This window comes from Planococcus citri, chromosome 1 (genome assembly GCF_950023065.1).
Source record: "Planococcus citri chromosome 1, ihPlaCitr1.1, whole genome shotgun sequence".
NCBI lineage: Eukaryota > Metazoa > Arthropoda > Insecta > Hemiptera > Pseudococcidae > Planococcus > Planococcus citri.
This window is the reverse complement of record NC_088677.1, coordinates 74,880,314-74,902,930: the sequence shown is the minus strand read 5'-3', so window position 1 is coordinate 74,902,930 and position 22,617 is coordinate 74,880,314. Positions and strand designations below refer to the sequence as shown.

At 32.5% G+C, this 22,617-nt stretch overlaps 3 protein-coding genes across 4 annotated transcripts; 1 reads left to right on the top strand and 2 right to left on the bottom strand.

Annotated features, from left to right (window-relative positions):
* Nucleotides 1–769: 769 nt before the first annotated feature.
* LOC135832701 (translocon-associated protein subunit delta-like) lies at nucleotides 770–1,654 on the bottom strand. The gene has a single exon (XM_065346124.1). The coding sequence runs from the start codon at nucleotides 1,536–1,538 to the stop codon at nucleotides 1,023–1,025; it is 516 nt and encodes a 171-aa protein (XP_065202196.1). The 5' UTR covers nucleotides 1,539–1,654; the 3' UTR covers nucleotides 770–1,022.
* Nucleotides 1,655–2,500: 846 nt separating this feature from the next.
* LOC135832685 (uncharacterized) lies at nucleotides 2,501–4,855 on the bottom strand. Its single transcript, XM_065346090.1, has 3 exons — nucleotides 4,638–4,855; nucleotides 3,195–4,303; nucleotides 2,501–3,119 (listed from the first exon to the last, which is right to left on the bottom strand). Exons 2-3 carry the CDS (start codon nucleotides 4,259–4,261, stop codon nucleotides 2,867–2,869), a joined length of 1,320 nt encoding a protein of 439 aa, XP_065202162.1. The 5' UTR covers nucleotides 4,262–4,303; nucleotides 4,638–4,855; the 3' UTR covers nucleotides 2,501–2,866.
* A 3,898-nt stretch (nucleotides 4,856–8,753) lies between these two features.
* On the top strand, nucleotides 8,754–21,153 carry LIMK1 (LIM domain kinase 1). Of its 2 annotated transcripts, XM_065345993.1 has the most exons (14): nucleotides 8,754–8,953; nucleotides 9,285–9,405; nucleotides 9,474–9,588; nucleotides 9,659–9,789; nucleotides 10,006–10,194; nucleotides 10,400–10,492; nucleotides 11,551–11,683; nucleotides 11,780–12,021; nucleotides 15,459–15,693; nucleotides 15,790–16,047; nucleotides 16,337–16,624; nucleotides 16,715–16,869; nucleotides 16,949–17,055; nucleotides 19,748–21,153. In XM_065345993.1, the coding sequence occupies exons 1-14, from the start codon at nucleotides 8,935–8,937 to the stop codon at nucleotides 19,912–19,914; spliced, it is 2,253 nt and encodes a 750-aa protein (XP_065202065.1). In that variant the 5' UTR covers nucleotides 8,754–8,934; the 3' UTR covers nucleotides 19,915–21,153. The 2 variants fall into 2 exon arrangements, with proteins under 2 accessions (XP_065202065.1, XP_065202071.1); XM_065345999.1 differs by lacking the exon at nucleotides 10,400–10,492.
* The last annotated feature ends 1,464 nt before the right edge of the window (nucleotides 21,154–22,617 follow it).

Below are 22,617 nucleotides of genomic sequence, written 5' to 3'. Positions count from 1 at the left end.
TGCAGGGGGGACGAAGTCCCACCAAAATCAGGCGAAGCACAGGAGCGAAGCGAGGGTGCGAGTAGTTCAAGAGCCCTCAATGTTTCTGGCACAAAAATTTGGCTCTTACGTAGCGGCAGACTGCTACGACTTTTTTTTTCTTACTCCAAAATTTGAAAAATTTTTGAAGCTCGAAAATTGTAAATTTGATGACATTTTTAGCAAATCGAAAATTGTTGAGCTTTAAAAACTTTCCAAATTTTTGGGTGAGAAAAAAATGATCATAACAATTTTTTTAAATTTTTTGACGTTGTATTCATTTTTGTTCATCTCGATTTTTCAAAATTAAAAATCATTTGTTGTCCCTTCAATTTGCGAGTTGAGCAAAAACCAAAAAGTCATAATATGTAGGTAATTTTGCTCATTTTTCCAAGTAGGTAAGTTAAGTATGTACTACCGAACTCCAAGGTAAAAATTATCTTTTGGCTCTTTGATTTTGAAGGGTATTTTGCCCCTTCAATTTTCAAAATAGGCAACTTGTTCATCTTGCGTTTTTTTACTCATACTCATAGATAGCGGTTATATCCTCGGACACCTCTATTGACCCCTTAGTATGCAACCTCTTCAAGGTTGGAAAAAATCAAAAAAGATGAGAGTTCATGCACGTAAACTGTTTTAAAAATTGTTCATATTTTGGCAAAATCCTTCAAAATTTTCCTTTTTTTTAATATCGCAAAAATAGATTCTACAAAACTGTGAACTGAACGTGAGTATGAAAAAAAAACACATGTACAAAATACGAAACACAATTTTAATATAAATACGAATAGAAAATCATAATTTAGTAACAAATTTTACAAATTTATATCAAACAGATTGCAACAATATGAACGAGACGAGATGGAATACAAATTATACTTTACGTTTACACAGAGAGTTACACAGATTCAGAGCCCTCTGTCTTTACACAAAACACATTCTCGATAAATGAATACAATCCTCATCACGTACGACGAGTGATATAAAATCACTTTTTCGAGGAATTACGATAACAATTTAGATTTATGTACGAACGCCGCGTACCAAGCGCTAATCAATGAAATAGCAGCTAAAAATTCAGAATTGACCCACGGTCCTAGATAAGCTCCGGAATAATTCAACGTGACCATAGTCAAAGGAGTAATAGCTTTAGGATCTTCGCCGCTTCGGATTGCTTTTCTGATATTACTGTATCCTTCTTCGTCGTAAACGTTGATGATATAATCGCCACTTCTGGCTTTCTTGATTTCTTCGGTCCAACTGACTTGGTACTTATTACGACCGTCTACTTTCATTATAGGAAGGATTTTACCGTTAACTTCGCCGAATAGTGACAAACCGCTGGCTTTATTACTGCAATCCAAGCTGAACTCTGAGATGAAAGCGATTTCGGCTACGACCATTCCGTCTTGAGTGGTGTACGATGAGGCTGAAGATATTTCTGGGTTTTTGCATAACGATGAAGCGTAGAGAGCCGGTAGACTCGAGCAAATAATTAATAGAACGACTAATTTCAACATTTTGAATAAAATAATACTAAACGATTCGGTACGAATTGACGAAAACTAATTAATAAATTAATACGTGGAATAAAAAACACCTTATCATATTATCATCGGCGAGCAAAAAAAAAAAAAAAACAAACATGACGTTGACGATACCTGATCGCGATGAGATGGGCTGTATGATTCTTTTTCTGGTGCATCGGATATAGGTTCATTCACCACTACAGTCTTCGATTTTTAAAAAAATCAAAATTCATTTCAGTTTTTACTTTCAAGTTTCAAGGTTCTAGTTTCAGTTTAGTTTTAAATTTTTACTTTTTAGTTTTGCTCATTAGTACGAATATCTAAGTAGCGAAAACCAATGCCGTATCATAATCATACCAACCAAAGTGAATTTAAATTTATCAAGCCATCATAACTTGGAAATTCGTTGTACAATTTTCATATTTGATATCGAACAAATTCAGATAGCTGACACAAACATAAAATTATATTTTGATAAATAATTATTCAAAAACCAACTAAACATAAAAAAAATATACAATTGGTAGGTAATAGACAAATTTTAAATAATAAATTGTAAGATTTAACGTGAGGCAGTAAAAAATAAATTCTAGAACTTTAAAAAAAAATCGTAACGTTTCTTTACATCATATAATATTATTTACAAGGTGTAATTCAAGAGGAAAAAACAGAAAGATAATACATAGGTATTTATAATCGAGTCTAATAGCATAAAACTTAACGTAATTCTTTTCATAAGATAGAAAAAAAATATCACCATAAAATACTTCCAATGAATTTTAAAAATCATGTAAAATTTTCAGAAGTTGTGTTTAATAGGTACCAAAAAAATTGTTAGTCGTTAGAAAAATAGAATGAGGTAACTCAACGAGCTCGTTTCTAAATCATCAAAAGAGAAGATGTTTAAAATTTGTGTTTTCATCGAACAACAAATTTAAATGATGAGTTATAGATCAATTTAAACATATATATTAAAGTAAACACAATACTTATGTGTGAATTCTCATATCAACATGAATAATATATAGGTAATTCGAAAAAAAAGAAGAAAATTTACAAGATCAACGATTTATGAAACTGAGATCATCACTTACATTATTGAAATTCAATATGCAAGTTGTGCAATGTAAGAAACAATGTCTAAGGTGTAGGTGAAAAAAAATAATAGGATTCAAGTCTCAAACGTAGGACTCGACGAAATAATTAGCGAAATTGTACATCTTCAAGACTTATTTTTACATCGCTCGATCGTGGTAACGAATTATTCATAATCGCAACAATTGGGAACTTAATAAATGAATTAAATATTTACACTAAGACTATGACGGCAACTTGAGTGTTTTCCGTTTGTTAACACCGATGTATTTAACTACTTTTTTACTCTCGTAACCTTTCTTCTTTTTTGAGAACGCTTCTCGAACCAATCTATTCTCGTAGAGAGGGTCAATCCGCCAATATCCGCCTTTACGAGATAATTCATTAGGAAGTGGTAAACGTGGAACGTGGTAAAAATGTGGGTTTAACGATAAGTTGTGTCGGATACTGTTTTTCCATCCTTTTTCGTCGGTTTCTCTGCAATCACGAATAAGAAATGCGTTAAAAAATGGAATTCAAAAAATGAATCAACGTTTTAAAATAAATCATTACCTGTAGAACTTATAATTATCGGTAATATAGGAATAAATTCCATTTAAGGTGAGCTGTTTCTCCTTTGAAGACCCTATGGCTTGTACAATCAGTTGGCTGTAAGAATACGGAGGTCTGCTATCTGATAAATCGCCGGTGTTCAATGACACGTATCTACTAGTTGAAACATCACAATCGACAAATTCACTTTCGTGAGTCGAACCACAATTAGCGGTTTTATCGTTGTCAGATACGATTTCGATATTACTGAACATTTTATAATTTAAAGGAAAGACGGTGGTCTGTTCAGCATTACCCGATGCAATTTTTTGAATACCTATATCTTTGAACGAAGATTCGATTACTTGATTATCACCATTTGCAATCACTTTATAGGTATTTTGAAAATCTAATAATTTGTCGTCATTTTCAGGTTTGACTAACAACGTTATTTCTTGAATATTATCGACTCCATTTTCCGCCTTGACGTACACTATTTCGGAAACCTCCAAGTTATTCTCTTTTATATTGTCGCCGTAGCTGAAATCGGCCGAATTTACGTCCGAAATTTCCGCATCGCCGCAAAATTTCTCGTAGAAGTGAACGGCGCTGTCTTTGGTTTTATTTTTACTCGCATTACCGACGGGTATATCGAATTTATGGCAAGTGTACGAATGGTCGGAACTTAAACTAAAATTATCAAGTCTGTTGCAGGTGTTTGGTTCGGGTGAAGATTTGTGGTTGTATTCTTCTTGTTTGATGGCGTGCACTGGGATATTAACGTCTTCGTTACTCGTAGTTTCGATGTCCTCCTGATACGCGTAAAACAAACCAGAATTGTCGACATCTTCGGCGATAATTTCTACTTCTTGGATATCGAAATCATCCGAATACTCGGACTTGATGTTTTCCACTTCGACGAAATTCGCGATGTTACATTCATTTTCGACATGAACAGCGACGTCGGGTTGACTAGAAAATTCATCATAACTGTGATCGATCACTTCTGATTTTATTTTCGAATCGCTTACTTCGGCTATACTTTCACAACATTCAATCGGCACATCACCATCCAAAGTTTGTGCCATTTCTTCATTTTTATCACAGATAGAGTAAGGGAGATGATTCACCTGTAAAAAAAAAATCAAGACAAAATTTAATTTCAATACAGCTAAGTAGTGCTTCGGTTTAGAGTATAGGTTGTGATTGGCAGTAATTATAAATAAACCAATAGAATCGATTCTACAGCTGAAATGTCATACGTTTTTAAATCATAGAATGAAGGACTTCGCTCATAAGGGTAAATATTTTCTGTCGAGTTGAAAATTTCTAATAGGTAGGTAAAAGTACATGGATTTTATTCCCGTAAGGAAACATAGCAAATTGTGCGAATAATCCGACGGCTGTAAAATGATTGTTATCCGTGATTAAAAAACAATACGTGTAAAAAATTGTTTCACTTACGAGAAGACATTTACATTGTCGCTGGTTCAATATCTCTTAATCATAGAAAATGTAATCGTATTCACCAATTTTGAATTTTAATTACACTGTTTACTTCTTGAAATATACAAGTTTATTTATATTTATTTTTTATATTACATTGATTACGATTACAAGTTTAGTCTACAACTCCACAAAAAAAGACAATCTCAATTTCCATTGTAACTTGTAAAGAGAAAATTTCATAACAAATTTTTTACGATCGTCCCTGCCTGCAAAGCTGCGATTTTCTTTTTGAATGCGGGATGCGGAACAGTCGTTCATTTCGTTCATGCCGTTCACTTACGAGTTACGACTAGTTACGACTTTCATTTTTGATTTTTTTTTTCAACGCAAAATTTTCGTTTATGGATTTTTTTATGGGAAGTTTGAATGACAATAATGACAATGAAGATTGCTCAAAATTTTCAGTGAGTAGGTACACGTGGTGTTTCAAAAAATCAAACTGATTGGAATCAGTCTAATCAGAATTTTAAATTTTTATTCTCATTAATTTGATCAATTTGGTTTTTTTTACTGAGAAAGTGAGAACTGTAGCTTTGATTGTTGGAATTTTGGAAAGTTATTCAGTTCAGGTTCAAAGATCAAAGACTCAAAGTTGTGAAAAAAAAACTAAAACAGTAATGAGGGTGCAAGCAAGGCCAAGGAGTATAAGAGTATGTAATAATGTAATAAAACATTGAAATAATCTGCATTCTACTCGACTTTTTTACTTTGGAAATTTTTGGTGATTTTAAAATTCAAAGTTTGATTTTTACTCTGCAGTACTAATTAATTCTACAATTTTGAGCTTGAATAACTTTTGAACGATAAAAACTGTAGTAACCCTCAGTAAAAATCACAATGATGACTGATGAGATTGAAAAGCTTCAACTTGTTCTTGTTCTTGTCACTTCTATCGAGTACGTTAGTAGGTAGGTACCTAGGAAAATTTTTGAAAACCAGTGTGAAATTAATAGAAAAACTTAATTAATCAATATTAGGGTAATACAATCAAGATTTACAATTTACAAATTCGAAAATTATTTTCCAAACCGAGCTCAGTGTTTCGCATAGATTTTCGAATTTGTAAATCTTGATTAATAAAATGCTACCTATTAATTTCACACTGATTTTCAAATATTTTACTAGGGACCTACTCGAACTCGATAAAAGTGACAAGAACAAGTTGAAGTTAGACAATCTCAGTCATTATAATTTATATATCATGTATTTTTTTGAAACCAATTTGAAATTTCAGAACTGTGAACTTATCCAGTGATGTATTTTGTAGTTACTAGTTACTTACCTACTAAGTACCATGCGTGCATAGTTGATGGAAATGATGATAATTGATAATTGTTACCTAATTGATTTACCCTTTTTTTTCAACTTGACGGTTTTTTGATTAATAAAGAATTTTTTAAGGGAATATTCCCTACTTAAAAAAAAAAAAAAAAAAACAGAAACTAAAATTTATTGTTTTTCTTTTTCTGGAAGAGAGCAAGTTTCCCCAAACTGCCCTAGGTACTGAGCTTTGCCTTTGCCTAGACAACTTTTCTTCTCTACGTATTGTTTCCATTGGTTTCTCGTTTTAATCGCATGGAGTCCTGAATGCTAGGCCAAAATTCTAGTAAAATGAGCAATGCGATATCCTTTGTCAGGGCTACAGCTTCATCTTCTGTCGGACCAATTTACTTCAAATTCGGCAACTTTAAAGGGGAATTATGCATGCCATGCGGAAGGAAAGCAATTTCTTAATCACTGAATCTGAAAAAAGGGGCTAAACATTTTTTTTTCTGCAAATTCAGAATTCAACAAATAATATGCATTCTTATCTATCACGTTTCACATTTCAAACTGTCATACCAAATTTCATCAAAATCCGTTCGGTGGTTCTACCAAAATGAAAAACTCATAATTTCAAAGGAAAAATAAAATAGAATTCCTAATGATTTTTTTTTTCAAACACTCATGTACGTCACTAGGTACATCAGACTCAGACTCACTGAAAAGTGAAAATTTTCATAAATTTAATTGACACATACAAATTTCATACTTAATGGTATTGGTATTTCAAAAATGAAAAAACAGCTGATTACTTCAATAGAAAATTTTATCACCTTCAAGTTTGTTCCTTATAAAATTTTATGTAAATTCACTCATTCTCATTTTGATTTTATAAAAACAAAAAGTTATCAAACTTTGCATTTTTGCAATGACCTTTTCTGACTAATTAAAGTTCGCTGAATACCTCGTATTCAGAAAAATAGTCTCAATTTCTCACTGAAGCGGGGTTCCACGACACAAGTGGACATCAGATTCGTACTTGGCGACCTTGAATTAGTCGAAAACGACCCTTTACTCGATTTTTTTGGAAATCAAAAAAATAAAATCCAAAAAAATGCGCAAAGGGGTTGGTCCGGTTGGTTTATGTATTTTTTTGGGCAAATAAAATTTCGTCGCGAATCGAATTGAAAATTGGTCTATGGGGGTTTTTTGGGACGATGAACTTATTTCCGGTGTCAGATTGTCCCGACGACGCTTCCTTCTACTGACAAATTTGACCTTTTATGGACTCAAAATGAACTACGAGTACCTATTGATACATAAGAAGTTCTCAAATTTTGCATTTTTAATCACGTTTACTGACCAAGTAACAGGGATAGAAAGCTGAAAGATGAAACTTTTAGCTTAAACTTTTAGCTTTCAAAAATCCCAAACTTCCTCAGCTTTCAGCGTCTAGCTTTCAGCTTTTCAAAATTTTTTTTAATGAAGTGAATAGTAAAGAAAATGGAAACTCACAACCACAACGAAAAAAATAAAAAACACGAGGAACTGAAACTTGAGAAAAGTAAAATGTGAAAATCAAAAAAGAACTCAAACAGAAACTGAACCAATTGAATTTGTAAAAACGCTGAAAGAAAGCTGAATAAATAAAGCTTAGTTTTGTGGATACAGTTTTTAGCTTTCAAAAATCTCAAACTTCCTCAGCTTTTAGTTTTTAGCTAGCTTTCCATCTCTGCCAAGTAGAACGTTCATTTTGCAATCCAAAACCGTACATGTCAGAAAACGTCATTAAAAGTACAGAATTTAATAAGTACAGAATTTAATGATTTTAAAAATTTTTCTACTTTATTCTTGAACTCAAAGAAGTGAAATTTTTGAGAAGGAAGCTTTGTCGGGGCAATTGGACACCGGAAATGAATTTCCCGTCCCAACACCCCCCCCCCCGGCCAAAAATTCAGCTCGATTACAATTACGCCGTAATTTTGATGGGTCATTTCATTTTTTGGCCCAAAATGCAGCTTTTTTACTCAAAAAATGACTCATCGAAATTACGCCGCGGCCAGGGGATTTTTTTGGGATGGGGAATTCATTCCCGGTGTCCAATTATGCTGACGATGAAGCTTTCTTCCATTCAAAAATTGCACTTTTTTGAGTTCAAGAATAAAGTAGAGAAAATAAAACCATCGAATTTTGCATTTTCAATAACATTTTCTGACTGAATCCGAAAATGACATTCGTTGTGCGATTGGACTCGTATTCAGCGAAATAATCTCAATTTCTCACTGAAGTGGCGTCTCGCGACACAAATGGATGCCAGATTCGGATTCGGCGACCTCGAATTAGTCGAAAAACGACAATAACGACATTTTAATCGATTTTTTTTGGATATCAAAAAAATCCAAAAAATTCAAAGGGGTTAGGTTAGGTTAGGTTAGGTTAGTTGGGCAAAAAGAAAAAGAAAAACTTTTTGTCGTAAATCAAACTGAAAAATTGGGCTACCTATGGAGGATTTTTGGGACGGCGAATTCATTTCCGACGTCAGATTTTCGCCAGAGCACACCATTCTCTCAGAAACATCGTTTTTTGGGCTCAAAAATAAGTCAAAAATGTTTTTATCAATTTGAAAAATTGAGCAGTGAACGAGTGAACCGATACACCAGAAAAAAGAATCACATAGGCTATTTCAGATTGTGATCTGTACGTATCTGCGTTAAATAAAAAAAAATCGCCACAAAGATGGCACCACAGAAAAAAATACCAATCGTACAACCGAATATTTCACCGTGAACTGGTTTGTATTGTAAAATTTGTAAACACTCGTCGCAGCATTCTTTTCTTGTGTTTCATTCATTCAATTTCGAAAATTGGAAAAATGTCAACCTAATTGTGTTGTATTTTTCAAATTTGTTGTCATCGAATATCCGTTTTGAATATTTCTATCTGCGTCATTGTAGTTATGGGCTAAAGCTAAAGTCATTCAGCTACGAAGATGAATTTCTCTGATCATGGTAAGTCCTACCTAGGTATAAAAATATGTTCAAATGTTAACTTCGTAGAGATTACTAAAAAGCTGGTGTGAGTCCCATGTAACTTTTCTAACTAGTCAGTATGTTCAACGATTTGTAAAATACATTCGTCTCGAAATTCGCTTCTATCGAATGTTGTTGTAAATATAAATAACCAGCATTCAAAACCAAACACTTTCAGCTATAGTCTTGATCGTGATTATTTATTCTATTTATTCCAATGAAATGAAAGGTACTTTCTAGAGAAAATATCACGATTACTTATTTTGTTCCGCACTCATCTCAATATGTTTACCTCTGGTTTAATTTTCAGATTGTAACGAATCCGATAATGAAGATGACAGTTTACCAGTTTGCGCCAGTTGTCTCAATATTATCACCGAGGACGATTATATTCACGCTTTAGATCAATATTGGCACACCGATTGTTTTAGGTAAACTGAATAACGATCGCTATATGTAATTTGTCAACGAAATCTGATGCATTATTTCGTTTCTGTAGATGTTCCGCTTGTGACATCTCGCTGTCGAACTGGTATTTCGAAAAAGATGGTTTATTATTCTGCAAAAATGACTACTGGTCGAAGTATGGCGAGTGTTGTCAAGACTGTGCGCAGGTAAAACACCGAAAACAGCGTAAATTCAATCAACGTACCATTCGTATTTTCATATTTATTTCAATTTCAGGTCATTACTGGTCCTGTTATGGTAGCTGGCGAACATAAATTTCATCCAGAATGTTTTCGTTGTTCGTCATGTTACGCATTTATAGGCGATGGCGATTCTTACGCGTTAATCGAAAGATCCAAATTATATTGGTAATAACACCATTTACTATTATTATATATTCGAGTATTTACTCGCGAAAAAGGCGTAAAATCGAACGAATTCATGACTAAAAAATAAACATACGAATAATTTCTACGAAATACAAACTCGGCAAGATTTTTTTTCTCGAAACATTCCGTTTTTGATTTTCTTTAATATTTAATGTTCTATGCTCAACGACTCAAGTTGGTTTGATATTTTTACAGCGGTTTATGCTACAAACGTCAGATGCAGCCGTTGAGTAGAAGTTTCGTCGATCATCCATTCATAAGAAAACCTCATTCGATTCGTTTGGTAGAAATTCCTTCGACAACCGAAGTAACTCGTGGAGTTAAATTAAGCATAGAAAATTCACGTCAACCGTCAATTTATTACGCTACATCTGGGTTTCCTGAGTAAGTCTGTTAACCTAATACATATTATGGTTTTAAAAAATAATCCGATCAAGGTCTTTCTTCCTATTTACTAAATACATTTTCCATGTGTATTGATTCCTGTTTGAAAGGTGTACTACTTCTGTAGTGTGATATTTTCTTTTACATTCGTCGTGGTACTGAACGAATTGAAGGGGTTAATATTTTAATCGACTCGATCTTTCAGATTATTTCGCAATTTAGTGGATAAGGTGATGCAGTTCGCAGCGTCGTTCATTAAAGCAGTTTTTAAAATGTGTTGCATTATTTCTCGATATAGGTACGAATTTGACGAAAAAAAAATCATTTCAAGTAGCTTGCTATGTGTTGCTTTTGTACAAAGATCAATCGGCTTGCATGCATAGTGTTTTTTTTTTTTGGAAATCTTTGAAAATTGCATGTTCACGTAACCGAAATATTGTTTTGAAACGTTGATTTCAGAGATGGTTTTATTTATGTATTTACTTATCTGTTTACTCCTTCCTGTTTCTGTGTTTCGCTTTTTTCGAATGAATCATATTATGATTTATGCTAGTGCAGGCGACTATGTGTAATTTTTTTAAAGAGAAATTAGAAATTACCGCGTTTTTGTTCCACTCGAGGCACGTTATTTATTATTACGCATCGTAAATATGAGCATTTTCTTCTAACAATGGTTCACACTGTAAACTAATAACAATATGGTAAATTTCGATATATGTAATTGTTGCTGTTTTTGTCGCTAGATATTGTAACTTTCAACAATATTATGTTTTCTTAGTTTCGCACTATTTTATGTATTAACTGCAATATTATTGTTCATTTTGGTTTTCAAACATCCATGAAATGATCGAATGCCACAGAGATGAATTTTTATACCAAATAGTACGAGTAGGTACTTCTTTTTAGTCCAATTTATTTATTTGTTTTCCCTTGACAGGGACGTCCAGATGCATTCTTAAAACATGATCTTTCATAGTTAGGTCACTCAAACTTGTTTTGTTTCATTCTTATTCATTTCCCCCCCTAGCCAATGGTATTTTTGGCTAAATTTTCAATTCTAATCACCTGTTGCATAGTTATCTCATAAGAGAAATAGCGTGAGGCGAATTAATGTTCCATGCATGCTAATTGAATATGATTGTGTGAAAAAAACTTCATATCATGATTTTGTACATACATCTGTAAGTTGCTCGTTGTTAAAAATGATACGTATGTGTGTAGCTATGTACATATTACTTTCTTGCACGCTTATCTGAGAATTTTTCCTGTAGAAAATTATATCGATAAAACGAATTTAATATATCAGTATTCGTATATCAAATATGAACGCATTTCTAACACGAAATTCGGTTACAGGTTAGACTTGAGCAATGATATTATGTCATTGCATATCGGAGACAAAATCTTGGAAGTTAATGGTACTCCGGTTAAAGATCAACCCATCGAAAATATCGAGAATTTGATGCGCAATTCTACCAACGTTTTACAGGTACGTAATTTATCGATCTGAATTATAAAATTTATCGTAGAGGTATCAGTTACTTATTTTTAAGATAATTATTCTACGTTAATTTATTCATTTCAGCTGACGATAGAACATGATCCAGATTCAGCGAGCAGAAATCCTCTAGATTTGTTAGCCGTTCCGGCAGTTCTTTTATCACAAACTCAGGTTGGCGGTATCAAAGATAAAGAACGTCTGTATAAACGTAAAGACGAAGGATACATTAGTGGTTCACCGGGCCGAAATTCTAGGCAGTTGAGACGTAACAAAGGTTCAGCTTGTGCTCAGAAGAGATCTTCTTCGATGTCGCGGATTTCAGAAGGGTTAGTTTTGTGGATTTAGATTTCTCAACGAAGTATTTAAAACAGAAATGAGGTGATTCGAATCATAGAAATGAATCGCGGATCAATTCTGAATCGGATTCAGAATAAGAGTAAATCGTGAAAATTGAATCCGATCGCGATTCAATTTTTTACAATTCAGCAATTTTTCCAATTCTTTTTTCATCATGAAAAAGTGAGATTTTTTACGTTTGTCAAAAAAGCGAAAACTTTGCCGAATTGTGAGATTTTACTTTGTTGAAATCGTGAAAACATTATTTTAACGTTTTTTCTCGGGGTAAAATCTTAGAATTTGACCCAAAAAAGCTCAATTATGAATGTTACAGGAAAAATCAAATGTAAAATTATCGAGCACTTTCTAATGTGTTTCAAATGCAAATCCTTTAACTTATTTCAAAAAATATGCATAAACGCCTTTTTTAGAGGGTGCCTAAAGTGAGGGGTCTAAAAAAAGGGGTTCAAAATTACGAATATACAGGGAACTTGATTAAACTTTTTCAACCAAATAATTGAATATGTATCTCAAAACATTACGTTTTGCGCAAATCGCAGGTTTCTAGATTTCCAGGGGTTCCCAAAATATCGAAATTACAAAAAATTGGAAAATTGGATTTTTATTTTATTGAGCTAAAAATTTGGTAGAATGGAGGTCTTTCAGATACTAATGAACTGTAAAAAGCTTTTTAGCAGGGTTTAATGAGGTAGGTTCAAAATGGTGGTTCCAAAATTTTCCAAAAATAACCCCCCTCCAATTCCTCGCATAAACTTTACGTTTGGCGCAAATCGCTGGTTCTAGATTTCCAGAGGTTCCCAAAATATCGAAATTACAAAAAATTGGAAAATTAGATTTTTTTGATCACCAACGACAAATTTTATTAAGCTAAAAATTTGGTAGGATGAGTGAAATTCTTTTTTTTTCACAACTTTCGCAACTCCTCCTTTGTAAAAAATTTAAAATTTTTGAATTTTTTTTTTTGCAAAGAGCATGTTGATTTTTTTAAGCAATTAACAAAAGATTTACTTTTTTGTAATTTTTGCTAAAAAAAAAAAAAAAAAGTGATTTTTAGTCAATTTTTTGAATAAAGTGAGATTTTGGAATTTTTTGTTTGAAAAAAAATGACAATTTCTAGCTATTTCAAAACAGCGAGAATTTTTCAATTTCTGACAAAAAAATCAATTTTTAGAAAAACTCGTTAGCACTTTGAAAATTTTAGCAATAGGAAAGGCTTTTTGGCAATTTCGGTAAAAAAAAAAAAAAAAAAAGTGAGACTTCATTGCAATTTTTGGCAACTAAGCAAGAATTTTTCGATTTCTGGCAACAAGAAAAAAACAGTTTACTACGGCATAAAGAGATACATTGACAATTTTAGAAAAAGAAAAGGCTTTTTCGCAATTTCGTAAAAAGATCAGACTTGATTAATTTTTGGGAAAATTGAATTTTTTGGATTTCTTTTTTTCAAAAAAAAAAAACAAAAAACCAATTTTTAGCATGTGTTGCTAAAAAGCAAAAGATTTTGTAATCTGTGAAAAAATGAGGATTTTTTACAATTTTTGGCAAAAAGCAAGAATTTGACAATTTTAGCAAGAGCAGGACTTTTTGGGAATTTGAAAATAAGCAACAAATTACAGATTCGAGTCATTTTGGAGCCTGCAGCGACTTTTTGAAAATTCCTAGAGCTTTCCAATAGATTTTAAAAACTTGAAATTTCCGCATTTCATAAAATGGAATTAGAAAGTCGAAATTTACTCTGCAAACCAATTTCAATACGCTTTGAAGTCGACTGCAGGTGGTTTCAAGTTGTTTTGAAGCTTCCAGCTCCTACTTTTTGAGCCATCGTAGTTGATAAGGTAACCTATATTTTTTTTAAAAATCGGTGATTCCAGTCTGAAACATATTTTTTTGCTATCGATTTCATACTTCTTTGAAAATTTGAAAAATTACCCTTCCGCCAGGCCAGTTTAAGTAAAAAGATGAAATTCAGTTTGCACACAATTATTGACATTAATTCCGAGATGAAATGAAGGCAGGCAGTTTCAATCCCTTTTATTTGGAACCTCAAGAGGTTGTTTAGAAACTACTTCTGTTTTTCAAAAAATGTCTCAAAATCTGTATGAAAAATTTTATGATTTTATTTGTCAAATTTTGCTGTTTAGAAACTTGTGTTTTTCAAAAAATGCCAAAAAATTTGTCCGAAATATTTTATGATTTTATTCATGAAATTTTCATGTTCGGTCAGCAATAAGTAGGTAGATCAGAAATAGCAACACTGAATCAGGAATCGCGAGTGATTCATTTTTTTGATCGAATCTCCATCTCTGGTTATGGATTTAGATTTCTCAACAAAGTATTTAAAATTATAACGGTATAATGACCAGAGACCAATTCCTGTCTCATTCGCTGTCTCTAATAGTAATACTGCAGAACGAATATTGATAAAGTGTACGTGTCAAATGGGTCTTGCACCGAAGACTATCAGTAAAAATTATCATTTCGCTACAATTGCATTCCCCGTCTAACATATTTCAAATTCTTATTCGTGTACTATGTCTAACAAGTCCAACGTATGGCTTTGTTTACGTACGTTGATACGAAATTCACTGTGCTGTGCGCCATTCGTTGGCCGGATCTTTACTTCGGAGGAGCAATTAAATCACGATGAATTATCTCTCGAAAAATAATTCACGTATGAACCCTTCCTTTTCTGCTCATTCGTGTGCTAAAATGTTAGTCACACTTAATCCATGAAGGTTGATAGGTTATTTATTTCATTCGAGATTTTTTTTTTTTTTGCATCAGTTAGTTCCCGGTAAATGGTTTCGAATTAGCGTGTTTCTAGTTTAAAATTATAGTTACCTTTATGTCTTGTAAAATTTTCAGCTTTTTTGCCTTCATTGGGAAAATTTTACCGAGGCTTAACAAGTCAGTATGAATGTTTCATTTAATCCCTCGCGCAGCGTGGTTTAGAAAATAAAATACGTATTACAGGAGTCTGGTGGTCTAGATCAAGGTCTTTAGTTTTGTAATCGATAGTTGATTTATGACAAATAAATTCATTACTGAGGATTAATTTAAAATCGCGAATGTTCTTATGTTTTTATGATCTCTCAGGGAAAGGAATTTAGAGTTGAATTTCTTTGTTCAAATTTTGGTTGATTAATGAAATGTTATTTGGATTTTAGATTTTTTAAATTCTATTATATCAGCTAAGATTCGTATAACAGTAACCTTTGCTTAGCAACGAATTATCATTCTCTAAAATCAATGAGTAATGTTGATAAAACAATAATATCGATGGTTGAATTTTCACCGAAATAAGTTGGAAAACATCCGGCTGAGATTTCATAATCATAACGGTTGAAAATATTTTTCATGTTTTCACAAATTGGTGAAATAAATTTGGATCTTGTTTTTATTACAGATCCCCGGTGAATACGGCGAATAATTGTGATTTGTCGAGAACGAAGTCATTCCGAGTTGAACAAAGTAAGAGTCAGAGGATATTTCGAGCTTCCGATTTGGTTAAAGGCGAACTCCTCGGCCAAGGCTTTTTCGGACGTGTCTATAAAGTAACGCATCGAGAGACTGCCGAAGTCATGGTATTGAAGGAATTATACAGGGTGGACGAAGAAGCGCAGAAAAATTTTCTGAAAGAAGTAAGAATACAATACACAAATTTACAAATGTTTAAAAACCGTTTCAAAAAATACGTTTTTTTCCAACGTTAATATTCGCTCGCATTTTTCGAACAGGTTGCTGTGTTACGTAGCTTGCATCATCCGAACGTGTTGAAATTTATCGGAGTACTTTATAAAGAGAAAAAATTGCATTTGGTTACCGAATTCATATCCAGTGGTACGCTAAAAGAGCTGATACACGATTTAAACGAACCATTACCATGGCACCAAAGAGTAAATTTCGCCAAAGATATTGCCTCCGGGATGACGTATTTACATTCCATGAACATCATTCATCGAGATCTTAATTCTCATAATTGTCTAGTCAGAGAGGTAAGATGTCGTCATCGAGCTCATTCAATACGGTCTGAATTATCGATTAGTAATATTGTTTTGTATCGTTTCAGCGATAATTAGTTTATGCGAAATTTCCATTACAGAATGGGGTAGATTAAATTTATTTTTAAACGTTTCGGCATTATAACCTCTTGTTGCTGTTTTGTTTTTTCGCTTACTTACTTACTTGTTTGGGAATCTCATTCCCTTTCTTCTTACTCTCTAACAAAAAGTATACGAATTTGCAAACGTATTTTAATTTTATTATCATTTGGTATTTTTACAGGATAAAACTGTAGTAGTAGCTGATTTCGGATTGTCTCGTATTATATCTCAAGGTGCCGGAGGACAGACGAGTTCACGCGTGTCCGGATTACATTGTGTAAAAAACATACCAAATAATAAATACTGTTCGAAAACCATACCTCGTAATGGAACGAGTTCGCGAAGACACGAACGTAAAAAGCGTTACACCGTTGTAGGAAATCCGTACTGGATGGCGCCGGAAATGATGAAAGGAAACAAATACGACGAAAAAGTCGATATTTTCTCATTCGGCATTGTCTTGTGCGAGGTAATGAAATAATTTAGTTGCCAATCCGACAAACCTATCAGTTTGTGAGAATTTTTAACGATTTTTTGTGATTTTCTCATCTCGATACAGATCATTGGGCGTGTACAAGCGGATCCGGATTATTTACCGAGGTCTTCGGATTTTGGTTTAAATCAGGCTGTCTTCAGGGAGAAGTTTTGCACGAATTGTCCAGAAGCGTTTTGTCAGATTGCTTTTTTGTGCTGCGATTTGAATCCTGATAAAAGGTGACCTGATTTGTAAATCACAAATAGAAATTTAGAGATAAGGTATTTGAAGTGATCCAATCATTTTTCTTGATTACAGGCCTCCATTTGAAATCATGGAAGTTTGGCTTGAAGGCTTAGCCATGCATTTATCAGTTGGTGCTTCACCTCCTCAGGATTTAGAATACGATATTCTACATTACTCTGGTAATTTATACATTATACTTGGTACATACAGTATGACTCAAAAGTAGTGCTCGGTGGTTTTAATATCCAAGTGGAAAGAGCTAGCAAGATGAATGAAGCGGCGTTGAGTAGAGAAAAATAAGGGCTTTCAAAAGCGACCTTGAAAATTTCATGCCCATGCACAGGGTGTCCACAAATCAAAAAAACCAGTTTGGTCAAAAAATTGAAACTAGTTTTTATTAGCACAATTCTACTTCATAAGGCGACAAAAACGTAATATGAATTTTTTGAAACTGGTTCATTAATTTGCAACCAGATATCAAAAAATACCCAAAAATTGTAGAGCGTGAAAAATCACACAATTCTATCTAATCACATTTTGAAACCGGTTCGTTGGTTCGCATTTAGCAACCAGTTTTTGACAATCGCCTAAAAATTGCAGATAGAGAGAAAAACTCGGAACAAAAGTTGTAGAGCGTGAAAAATAGAACTATTTTCGCTGATTGCATTTTGAAACCGGTTCATTAATTTGCAACCAGTTATCAAAAATTATCCAAAGATTGTAGATAGAGAAAAAAGCTCGAAACAAAAGTTGTAAAGCGTGAAAAATTGAACCATTTTCCCTGATCAGATTTTGAAACCGGTTCATTAATTTGCAACCAGTTATCAAAAATTATCCAAAAATTGTTAGTAGAGAAAAAAGCTTGAAACAAAAGTTGTAGGGCGTGAAGAATTACCCAATTCTGTCTAGTCACATCTTGAAACCGGTTCATTGGCTCACATTTAACAACTGGTTTTTGACAATCACCTGAAAATTGAAGATAGAGAAACAAGCTTGAAACAAAAGTTGTAGAGGATAAAAACTTGACCTATTATGAATTTTTGACTAATCAGATTCTGAAACCGGTTCATTAATTCCCAGCCAGTTATTGAAAGTTCCGATTAGCGAAAATAGTTCAATTTTTTCATGCTCTATAACTTTTGTTTCAAGCTTTTTTTCTCTATCAAATTATCTTCAATTTTTAGGTGATTGACAAAAAACAGGTTGATAAATGCGAACCAATGAACTGGCTTCAAAATGTGATTGGACAGAATTGTGTAATTTCTCACGTTCTACAACTTTTGTTGTAAGCGTTTTTCTCTATTTGCTATTTTTAGGTAATTTTTGATAACTGGTTACAAATTAATAAACTGGTTTCAAATTAATAAACTGGTTTCAAAATGTGATGAGACAGAATTTTGTAATTTTCCACGCTCTACAACTTTTCCTGTAAGCTTTTTCCTCTATCAACTATTTTCAGACAATTTTTGATAACTGGTTGCAAATTATTAATGAACCGGTTTCAAAATTCGATTAGTCAAAAATTCAAAATAGGTCAATTTTTCATCCTCTACAACTTTTGTTTCAAGCTTTTTCTCTATCTTCAATTTTTTAGGTGATTGTCAAAAACTGGTTGCCATGTAAATGCGAACCAATGAACTGGTTTCAAAATGTGATAGGACAGAATTCTGTTATTTTTCACGCTCTTCAACTTTTATTTCAAGCTTTTGGTATTTTTTGATAACTGGTTGCAACTTGCAAATTGATGAACCGGTTTCAAGGTTGCTGAATGCGAACCAATGAACCGGTTTCAAAATGTGATAGGACAGAATTCTGTTATTTTTCACGCTCTTCAACTTTTATTTCAAGCTTTTGGTATTTTTTGATAACTGGTTGCAACTTGCAAATTGATGAACCGGTTTCAAGGTTGCTGAATGCGAACCAATGAACCGGTTTCAAAATGTGATAGGACAGAATTGTGTTATTTTTCACGCTCTTCAACTTTTATGTCAAGCTTTTGGTATTTTTTGATAACTGGTTGCAACTTGCAAATTGATGAACCGGTTTCAAGGTTGCTGAATGCGAACCAATGAACCGGTTTCAAAATGTGATAGGACAGAATTGTGTAATTTTTCACACCCTACAACTTTAGTTTCAAGCTTTTTTTCTTTATCCTCAATTTATAGGCAATTGTCAAAAACTAGTTGCTAAATGCGAACCTGTGAACCAGTTTCAAACTGTGATTAGACAGAATTGTGTAAATTTTCACGCCCTACAACTTTTGTTTCAAACTTATCTCTCAATCTCCAATTTCTAGGTAATTTTTGATAACTGGTTGTAAATTACTGAACCGGTTTTAAAATCCAATCAGCAAAAATAGCTCTATTTTTCACGCTCTACAGCTTTTGTTTCAAGCTTTTTTCTCTATCTCAAATTTACAAGTGGTTGTCAACAACTGGTTGCTGTGTAAATTCGCACCAATGAACCGGTTTCAAAATGTGATTGGACAGAATTGTGTTATTTTTCACGCCCCACAACTATTGTTTCAAGCTTTTTTTTTCATCTTCAATTTTTGGGTATTTTTTGATAAGTATTTGTAAAATAATGAACCGGTTTCAGAAAATTCATATCACGTTTCAAGTTTCAAACAATTAAATCGTTTTTTCCTGCTAAAAATTGGAATTTTTAAAATGTTGTAGTCAATTGTTATGTACCTATGAAAAATATTTTTAAAAATTGAATGAAACTGGAACTTCCTGACGAGGGAACTTGACAATCAGCACATAAAGACCCATATTAAGACCAGGGTTTTGCTCTTACACATAATTCTTCAAAAACACCCTAAAATTTGGCATTTTTGTTGATACATATTTTTCTGTTAATTACTTGCAGGACGAGTCGATTCAAACTCGGAACCATCTACTCCAGACATTTGTTCGATGACGTCGCTTCCTTCGCTGAAACCAATATGCGAATCGAATAACTCGACGTTGAATTCATCTACCACGTCCGTCAACGATCGTAGATGCTCTGCACCTATAGAAACTACTGCCCTGTGATTTGAATAATTTTGATATTTTTTTTCTTTTTTTAATACTAAGCGACGGTAGTTTATTACATAAAGTGGACCGTACTTATACGCTTAATTAGTGATAAGAACCTTTTTTCTTTATTTTAATTTATTAGTGTTATTTTTAATCATGATTTTAAATGCAAAACTTATATTGGTGCAATTTTTTTTTTTACTTCGTAGATACATTCCTTTTGATTTATTCATTTTTCTCGGTTTTGGCTTTTATGTTTTTGATTGATGTTTTTAAATGTTTATTCGTAATTGCTTGGGGTTTGAATTTTTTTTTACTAACATTGTAGTGTAAGTGGTTTCGACTATACGTCCGCAAGTCGATTATTCCAGTATTATACGTTAAGTTTTTTTCTCATTTTATTTCGATTTTCATTTCCCCTTGTTTTATTTCTTTTTATAGTAATCTCGTGTGTTCGAGCTGTCGATTATAATACTCGAATTTAAAGTACACTCAATTACTACCTAACCTCAGAACAGAAAATTGTGATTTTTTTAATAACAATTTAATAGCGAATTATTTTTATAGATTTTCAATTAAAGATTTGTTATCAATTATTTTTTTTTAAATCAGATTTGTTGGATAATTTTTTATTCTTTGAGCTGGTGGAGTATCTCCCTTGAAATGTCTAAACATTCCGTTCATATTTCCAATTTCTTGCCATTTTAAAAAAATGTTTCTCATTAGTACCTACCTATTTTAATTTTTTTGTGCTCTTGTTTTTATGTGTGTGTGTTTTTTTTTATAGTGTAATAATTATTAAATTTAAGAAATTTGTTTTACCAAATAGCCTAAGTGATTTCTTTTTTCTATCGAATTTACGTTTATTTTGTATTGACAAAAAATGTAATCGTCGAATACGACTATGAATAGGTGATTGTAAAAAGGTGCTCTTTCTACTTTTTTGAGATGTATAAGTTACATATGGGATCGTATTCCTTAGTGGTACACTCATTATCTGAGCCAAAAAGACACTCATTCCATGTGCATGCTTAATTAATATAGGTACTTCAAATTTTGAGGAGCATAACAATGAGACAGTTTTTATTTTTTTTATTATCTCGAAATCCATTTTAGTGGAATGAGGCCTTTTTACAATCACCCATTCATTGTGTTACGCTTTAATTCACAATCAGATTTTTTTAAAACCATTTCTCGCTCTGTTATCTGTATGTGTAGTTGTTAGTAGCTTTATTAAAGCAATAAAATGATTAGATCATCGAATCAAAATCTTGTTCATTTTACGAAGGGAAAAATGTAAAACGGGTGGATACTGGATATAAATCTTGGCACCCTTTTCACCGGTGCATATCATTCCGAGCTGAATTAACTCTCAGGAAATAACTTATACTCGCCAGCAGTCGACTTCATAGTGTGTTCAAAGAAAATGGTACACATGACCGAATTATAAAGTGCAGCGTGAATTTCGGATTTCCAACTTAATTTGATGAAATTTTAAGTTTCAAAAATCTGCTGTAGACTCCAGAACTGCTCAATAACGGGTTGAAACTGTTCCCGATTGATTTGACAGGTTCAAAACAGCGCATGTATCAAATCTCAGCGTTCTAAGTGAATTTGGTAAAATTTTGATTTTTTTTCTTTTTTTCATGTTTGGCTATTTTCAAAAATACAATAAAGTTGAAAAATCTACTTTAGTACTGGAAATTTTGGCTGGTGATGAATTTTTGAATGTTTTTTCGATCTAGCTTTCTCCAGTTCAAAAAAAATTTTGCGCGAGTAATATTTTAGAAAGCGAAATTCATCTGTTTTCGTTTTTGGTTTTCGATTTTAATTTTTTAAAAATTTCTGTTTTTGGTTTTCAAATTGTTTACGATTTTTTGTGTTTTTATTTAAGTTTTTTTTCATTTTTATTTTTGTTTTATGATTTTTTTGTTTTTATTTCGAGGATGATTTTTGGTTTTCGTTTTTGAGGTATTTTTCATTCTCATTTTCATTTTCATTTAGTCAACTATTCTTTGTCAAGACTACATTATTCGTTTTTTTCGATTTTCATTTTCATTTTTCAGTCTCTGTTTTTCGTTTTTGTTCTGATTTTTAGTCAATTTTACTCTTCGTCAAGACTATATTTTTTTCGTTTTTTTCGATTTTTTGATTTTTGGTTTTCGATTTCATTTTTGAAGGTTTTAGGTTCTAGTTTTCAATTCGTTGTTAATGTTTTTTTTTCGTTTTTTCTACTGAGTTTTTTCATAAATGATTTTACCTAATTTCCAAATTTTCGTGTTTTTTTTTTTTATTTTCAATTTTGGTTTCATAATTTTGTATTTTTATTTCGAGGTTATTTTTTGGTTTTTCATTTTGAGGTGAGTGTGTTTGCTGTTTGTTTGTTTTTTTTTACCATTTTTGGTTTCCGTTTTCAAAACTTCACACTTTGGGTTTTCGATTACATTTCTGGAGTTTTTTGATTTTGGTTTTTGATTCCTTACTTTTGGTTACTTATCGTGTTTTCTGATTCAGTTTGTTCATGATTGAATTTGTACTGAGAATGTTTTGTTTCTGTTTTTTCACGTTCGATTTAGTTTTTAAAATTTGTTTAAATGAGAAATTTCGGTTCACAATGTGAACATCCAATGAACATCACCCTCAGTCTTCATAAACTCAAACTGATCTAGTTGTACTCATATTTGGTGCAGTCAAGTAAACTTATAACGTCGAAAAATA